Genomic DNA, 7,982 nt, shown 5'->3' with positions numbered 1-7,982 from the left:
TGCTAGCAGGCAAGGCATACATGGAACGCCATAACCAAGTGGCCGGCATAGTGTACAGGAACATCTGTGCCGAGTATAACCTGGAAGTCCCGAGGTCAAAATGAGAGATGCCCCCAAGGGTGGTGGAGAATGACCGAGCTAAGATCCTGTGGGACTTCCAGATACAGACGGACAAAATGGTGGTGGCTAACCAACCGGACATAGTGGTGGTAGACAAACAGAAGAAGTAGTGATCGACGTAGCGGTTCCGAATGACAGCAAGATCAGGAAGAAGGAACACGAGAAGCTGGAGAAATACCAAGGGCTCAGAGAAGAGCTCGAGAGGATGTGGAGGGTGAAGGTAACGGTGGTCCCCGTGGTAATCGGAGCACTAGGTGCGGTGACTCCCAAGCTAGGTGAGTGGCTCCAGCAGATCCCGGGAATAACATCGGAGATCTCTGTCCAGAAGAGCGCAGTCCTGGGAACTGCTAAGATACTGCGCAGGACTCTCAAGCTCCCAGGCCTCTGGTAGAGGACCCGAGCTTGAAGGATAAACCGCCCGCAGGGGCGTGCTGGGTGTTGTTTTATATATATATATATATATATATATATATATGTACATATATATATATATATATATATATATACATATATATATATATATATATATACATATACATATACACTGTAAAAAAAAAAACGTGCTGTTTTTACAGGAAAACCCTGGCAGCTGGGGTTACCAGGGACTTCCTGTAAAAACGCTTTACAGATGCAACTTGTAAATTGATTTACAGTGAATGAATCTCAGATTAAAACTGTTAAATCTACAGGAAAAAGAAGTTAATTTCACACATAGATGTAAAAGATACAGGAAATAGTGTATTTATATATCACAAGTAATAAATGCTTTTTGTGGATCCATAAACTGCAAAATTAACAGGGAAATATCGTACAAAGAACTAATTTAAAATGGTAGAACTACAGTGAAACTGTGCATATTAAATGGAGCTGCTCTGTAAATTATACATAAAATCTATGCTGAATATTATATGTTTTAATGTAAAATTTTAACCATAACCCAGCAAATTTCTTACTGCTACGCCTACACCCAAACATGCAAAAATACATCTTGAGAAAACACAAGAGAGGAAAATATCACTTTTGGGAAATTTATTTTGCAGCCACATTAGCAAAATGACAGCAAATGGATCCATTTTTCTAACTAACACAATATGCAAGGCACACAGCAACTACACAATTCAATCAAAATATAGGCTATAAAAGCTGTGGAACATTCCTGCAAAGCAAGAACCATGTTCATGAAACAAGCATTTGTTAGACCCTCCACCAGAAAAAGTTAACTAACCTGTTAAGACTTTAAAACAAAAAACACATATTGTGTCAAAAATTATCATAATCACCGTGCAACGCAACACGCACCCTGCTGTCACCACAACCATGGCCCTGGTCAGAAAACATCAGCAAAACCACGTGGTGAAACAAACCTACACATGTGGTCTAGAAACACTGCAGTAGCAGTATGTTGTTTTTTTTCTTTTCTTATGTAAATAAAGAACATTCCTACAAAGAAAGAACATCTTCATGAATTGGCTTCATGCATTCGACCAGTAAAAGGTTCCAGTACACATTGTGGAACAAAATTAACAAAGTAAAACTAACAGTCCACAGAGAGTCAAGATTTAGGCTTAGCGCCACTCGTGGTCGGCGAGATCCTGAATCAGGGTGAGGACTCGAGGGTTCACACTGAGACGACGCTTTGAGTTTTTGTTCTCTACTTTGGTTCCTTTTTCTGGGTTTATGGAGAAGAAACACCTGTAGAATAACAATCATATAAAAGTTTATTAAGCATTTTTATAATTGATCAGTTAAAATACACGTACAAAGTAAGTAAAAATTAAGTATATACATATATATACACAGTCATGGCCATGACCACGTTCAAGACAAAGTATAACCAAAATGCTGTGGGGAAGTGAACAATGCATGGTCAAAAGTATTGGCACCCTTCACGAGTGTCTTCTGCAGTGATATGTCACACTTTAGCATTGTTAAAATCCAAAGCAAAGGTTATAGGTAGTCAGACGTCAGTTGACGCTTGGTCTAGCCCTGAGTCTCGGCCAGGCTTGGACCCGGATTCAGACTGTTAATGTGTTTAAAAAAAACAAACAAACAAAAAAAAAACAACAACAAAAAACAGAAAAAAAACAACTGAAACCGGCTCCAAAGCCGACCGAGACTCAGAGCCAGACCTGGACTCGAACCACATCAAAGCCAGACTCCAGATCCCAGAGTCTCAGTTATGAGAAATAACAAAGCCATATTTGTTCACCTCTGAAGAAACTCTAAAGTGGAAGCCAGCTCAGATGGATAATGGATGTTGAAATTGTAGTAGCTCCCGAACATGAGGCACAGTGCAGAAATGAAGGAGGATATGTTTGTGCTGACGAGGTTCCGATCAACACTCAGCATGTATCTTCTTGAGGAATAGCAGGACTGTCCTGTGAACAAATTATTTAACAGGTTATATCAATAAACACGGCAGTCACATGACATTCTATAAAAAGTGCACTTAAAAAAAAAAAAAGAGAGAGCTATGAAACAGACTTACCACACACGATAATAGTGGGTGTCAGAGGCACTTGCTCCAGTTGTACCTCATCTGCCAGACATGTATCTTCAACACAGAGAAGCATGGACTCCTCCTTCTCTTCAAAGTAGCTGAGCAGAAGCAGGACCATCTCTTTCACATCATCTGAGCAGCCACTCTGCGGTCCCCGCATCCTCTGAAGCCTTGCATAAGTCTGAAGGAACACCTTGCTTTTGCTGACAGCAACTGTGGTCAAGTAGTCCAGTAGCCTTTTCCCCTTCAAATCCAAATTACGTGTGAATGTCTCTTTGAGGTCAATCCCAGTAAGTTCCTTGAAGTGGACAGACATGCCAAGTTCATCAAACCAAAACGGCCACTCCTCCCTAAGGCATTTGATACTTTTCCCCTGATTGACATGCAGACGTTGTGTGTAGTAAGTGGACTTCATTAGACTTTTTACCTCTTCTGGATTGGTGTCAGCTTGCTGGAACATCACCTTGAGTTTTTCCATCTTTTGCTGTTGGCTCTCTGGAGTTTCTTCAAGAGGCAGAAATTCTACATTCCATTTAATGCACCCGTATGTATCCTGCATGGCTGCTCTTTCTTCTAAAGGGATCTCGTCTGTGTGGTCTGAGTCAGTCTGTTTTCTTTTTCTTATTTTGGGTGTTGAAGTGCGCCTTACATTTTCAATTCTGTTCTGCAACTGTTTGACAAGTGAAAGGTAGCCTGCGCCAACAATCTCACCCTCTATTAAATCTTGCAGAGAATTGGGATATTTTGCCACCATTTTTCTTGCAACGTCAATTGAATGTTTTCTACCTACATGAGGGCATTTTTCCATCATCTCAGTCACAACAATCCGGACCATTTGCCTCCTCAGTTTTGGGCGAGGCCTTTTCCCCCTCTCAAGAAAATGCATCACTTCTGCAGGAAGTTTACTCCATGGAATTTCAAAGTTGTCATCCCATTGTGTGTCACATCCTGGGCTGCTGGAAGAGGTCGACGATAGACTTTGGGGTGAAAGTGAGAGCAATGACAGCGACTGGGTTGATGAGGCTTCCACAGATGATAGCAAGCTGTTCTCTGGAGTTTGGTCTTTAAATTACAAAACAAATACAATTATGATTCACACTGTATGTCTGTTCATGACCATCTCTGCTTTTGAGTTTGAATAGTTGTTTGTTGTTTTTACTTACATTTCTGTTTCCAAGCAGAAAGAAGCTTTCTTGCTTGTACAGGTCTTAATGCTGTCATCAAATCTGCCTCCGTTACGAAGCGTAGATCATCACTTGTCTCAACTCCAATGGACTGCAAGTGCTCCTCCAGGATGTTTTTGTTCACAGCTTGAAGTTCTGGTAGGACTTCCGTGATGGCGACATCTAGGAAGGTTCGCTCTGAGTCACTCATACTTGCACTGAAGAAGAAATGCCACATCCAAACAAAATAGAAAATCACATACAGTTCATACACTTGATGGAGCAGGGTGTGGATTACGTGACACTTATATTAATGTTAAACTATTTACAGTGAGAAGTGAGCTATTAGTTGGACATTATTTTGCCACAATACTATGCTTTAGTGGAATGACTCTGTATTCTTGAAGAATGTATGATACCAAAGGATAGAAATCAGGCAGGTCATTAATGTTGATACACTGTAACCCAAGACTGTCCTTTGTCACAGAATACAGATGGTATTCTGAGAGGAAGATGCCTTTGTGGATATCCATTAGAACATACACAGATGTGTCATTTTGAATCAAGATGAGTAGAAGTTCACCAAACTCCATACACTCGTCATTTCTGTACACAAGAAACTGTCCCTTTTTATATGCAGTGCCCTTGTACTGAATGTCTGTGGTAACTGTGGTATTGCTTTCTGAAAAAGCTAACTCCCTGACCGCATGCTGAATAGTGTCACTGTAGAGGTTGGGATAAAACGCACAGCTCTCCTTGACTTGCAGCAGTTCACGGCATTCTTGCCCTGCTAAAAGATAAGCCTGATACATCTGATGACGTGTTGACAAAGTTTGACAAATATTTTTGAAGCTTTTCAAGTGTCTGGCACATCTTTTGAAGTAACTGTGTTTACATTCAAACCTAAGCGTCCATAACCTCATCAATGGACCAAATTTCAACAACAGTGCTGAATAATGGCGCAAATAGTGGTGCTTGGGTTTTAGTTTAATTCCAGGAAACAACATCTCTCTCATCTCCAAATATTCTTGGATCAAAATGTCAGCGAATGCTATCTGGGACAAGGAAATGCTCTGAGCACAAATAAGATCCACAATGTCTTTCAACTGGAGAGCTAACTGCCATACTTCATCCTCATGGTTTTGTACTTTGTCACCAATCAAAACTGGCAGCAATCTCAAAAGGTTCCAGTTTTGAATGGCTTGCCCTGATAATTTGGATCCGTCAGGTTTGACAGTACATGGCTTTGTAAGTGCTTCGGATCCTTTATATTTAAACTGTTTAATGCGTCTGTTTAAAAGGGAGTATGTGAACCATTTTTTATTTTTTATAATGTTCTTCAGGTACAGTGCTAGATCATATGACACAACTCCTTCAAAGAGGTCATGACCTAGACAAGGTGGGAGACCAGGCTGGGATACGTGAAAAGACTGAAGGGTATTGAAGATGGAGTTTACCTTTATTCCTCTGACGTCTTGGATAGTTTCAGACTGGAGATCAGCAACAGCCGCGTCATGTCTCTGGAGTGCGTGGAGGACCACAGGCATTCGGATCAGCATAAAACTCACTTCGTGTTACTTCACAGTACCTGCAAAAATATTGAGAGCAGCTGAAGTTTTCTGTAAACCCTCCTATGCAATGAGAACCCAAGTTGTCCCCAGCAATACAGTAAAGACCCCCTTTTACAGTTTCTCCATCTACATCTATTCCATCTGTCTCCAAAGATTTCAGATCTGCCAACAACTCTGAGAAAACTTTGGCTATTCCAAAACGCTTGAAGTCATTCTCAACACACAACAAGACTAAAAACATGTTATCTGTATTTGAACGCAAATGAATGGGTAAATTTGCTAATGACAGATAGACTGCAAGAAGTTTGTGCGTCTTTTTAGCAGAACCCAGGGGATTCACTACCTCAAATGAATCTTGGTACAAAATCAGTTTGAGGCTTTCAGGGTTTTCATTAAAGAACTGGTGACATTTGAAAATTTTGCCATCATATAAATCCTTAAAAATTTCTACATCAGGACCCCCAAACTGTTGTGACTGTGTATTCCTCCATAACTGTGACTCTAAAAAGCTCTTCAGGGTTTCTCCAACTGGTATGTAGTAAGCACATTTTTCTGTCATGTTTTCATCCATTCCCAATGGCACTTTCTTGGGTTCTGTGTATTTAAACATTTTTTTGAATGTTTGATTTCTGGTGTGTGTTGTTCCTAGTTGTCCCTGATGGCAAGCAGAGAACAAATCTGACTCTTTAATGCAGTCACAGATTTTAGTGACTGCTTCATCTGATAGGTTCATTTCATTTTTTAGTAAACAACTTACCTTATTAATTGTGTAGGCTTGACCCAATTCGTGCACATTCTGCATTTCCTCAGCAATACTCTGTATAGTAGAGGCAGGAATTAGCAGCTGTCCTTGCAGTTTAAGGTAAAAGAGACACATGTTTCTGAGATAAGAATGACTATCCTTCTCTGGCATATCACTGGCTGAACTAGCAGATGCCATGGTTTCATGTGTGTTTTCTGAATATTCTGTACTGTCATTTGGGGGCTGAGGACGAGATTCCTTGTACATGTCATCAATACCATCTGGAGAACAAGCTTTATGCTTCCTACACATGTGAGAAGTAAATGATGACTTTTTTGTAAACATATGCTTACAACCACTTACTGGACATGACACAGACCTGCCCTCTGCAATATGATCGTTTAAGTGAGACACTAGCTCTTTCACTGTTTGAAAATGGCGGGCACATAATGAAACCGCACATTTTAAATCTGCAACAAGAGCTTTAGGAGTAGCTTGAAGTGCAGGTGCATTGTGCACACGATAAAAATGCCCCTTGAAAGCAGAGTACGTGGTGAATGTTTGGCTGCAATTGGCGCCAACACATTTAAAAATACAACAAGGCTCATTCTTATGCACTCTGCAATGTAGTACATAGCCTCTTAATGTGACCAATACCTTTTTACAAAAGACGCAGATGATCATTTTTAGTATTTCAAAAGTTTGCCTGTGCTTTTCAGCTGAACTAGCATGCTAGCGCTAGGTTATGAGCATTGGTCTAAATATCAACTGGTGCTTTTATCTCGAAAAAACGTCGCCAAGATATTGAACTTACCGTGCAGACTTTCTGACGAACAAACACAGATCCTCAAAAAACACTTGAAATCGTATGTTTGTAATTTGTCCTAACAACGTAGTTGCTGAAAGTTCGACGTTTTCTTCTCTAGTGCTGGCTCGTTAGCTAAGTTCGTGAACTAGGCGCTCTTCTCCTCCCGCCCTCACGTCATTATCCAATCAGAGACGAGCTTCAGATGCACATTCAAAATTAGGCGCGCTCAGTGCAACGTGAGTGGCCTGAAGTAGCTTACAGCTCTGTGGAGATGAGGCACCATAGAGATCCTATGGGAGGCACTGTAAGTTTGTTTAGCCTGTAATAATGAGACATTGCTGACCTAACCCAAAAAAGTATTCTAGTCTAAGTATCACATTGCAATTAAAAGAAACATAAAGAATACAAGCATTATGACAGAAGCATTACTTAGTCGTTAAATAATAATTTCTTATTGGTTACCCTACAATAGGCTGCAAATAGCCCAAATGATTTAAGAAAAAAACATGATGTAAACAATTTTAATTGTATATTTTTATATAGGCTATAAATGGAGAGGCAACCTCTCAGGTTCACAATGACATCTTCTGTGAAAACATTTTTATTAGTCCTATCCATGACTTTGCATCATTTCATGAATCATGTTAAAAGTAGGCCCAGTACATCCATGCAGTTGTAAAGTGACTTACATATACGTCATGTGTTTTTAAGAAAAACTGACTAAAACTGTGATTTTTACAGTATTTGCATGTCAAATTAACATGATTGTTTGGTTATGAGTATTACGGTGTTTCACTGTTTTTATTCACAGTATTTGTAGTTTTAACCAATAAAATTGATTATAATCACACATTCATGTTGTAAATATAACAGGAACATTCTGTTTAAAGGTTTACAATAATTCACTGTGATCGAAACAGGAAAGTTGTGTTTTGGGGTTTACTATACATTTCTGTAGGGGTTTTACATGGTTTTTATGTCAATTTCACTGCCCTTTTTTACAGTGTATATATATATATATATATATATATATATATATATTTAAATATATGTATGCCGATTATAACCTGGAAGTCCC

The 7,982-nt window shown here is 39.6% G+C and overlaps 1 protein-coding gene across 2 annotated transcripts; it reads right to left on the bottom strand.

Annotated features, from left to right (window-relative positions):
• Positions 1-679: 679 nt before the first annotated feature.
• LOC113035500 (uncharacterized) lies at positions 680-7,009 on the bottom strand. Of its 2 annotated transcripts, XM_026191109.1 has the most exons (7): positions 6,911-7,009; positions 6,112-6,171; positions 5,241-5,371; positions 3,784-4,001; positions 2,609-3,682; positions 2,330-2,498; positions 680-1,812 (listed from the first exon to the last, which is right to left on the bottom strand). In XM_026191109.1, exons 4-7 carry the CDS (start codon positions 3,992-3,994, stop codon positions 1,686-1,688), a joined length of 1,581 nt encoding a protein of 526 aa, XP_026046894.1. In that variant the 5' UTR covers positions 3,995-4,001; positions 5,241-5,371; positions 6,112-6,171; positions 6,911-7,009; the 3' UTR covers positions 680-1,685. The 2 variants fall into 2 exon arrangements, with proteins under 2 accessions (XP_026046894.1, XP_026046893.1); XM_026191108.1 differs by lacking the exons at positions 5,241-5,371; positions 6,112-6,171; positions 6,911-7,009 and having other exon boundaries at positions 3,784-4,972.
• Between the last annotated feature and the right edge of the window lie 973 nt (positions 7,010-7,982).

Source organism: Astatotilapia calliptera, chromosome 13 (assembly GCF_900246225.1).
Source record: "Astatotilapia calliptera chromosome 13, fAstCal1.2, whole genome shotgun sequence".
Taxonomy (NCBI): domain Eukaryota; kingdom Metazoa; phylum Chordata; class Actinopteri; order Cichliformes; family Cichlidae; genus Astatotilapia; species Astatotilapia calliptera.
Note: the sequence above shows the minus strand (reverse complement) of the source record. Positions and strands in the feature narration are given on the sequence as shown.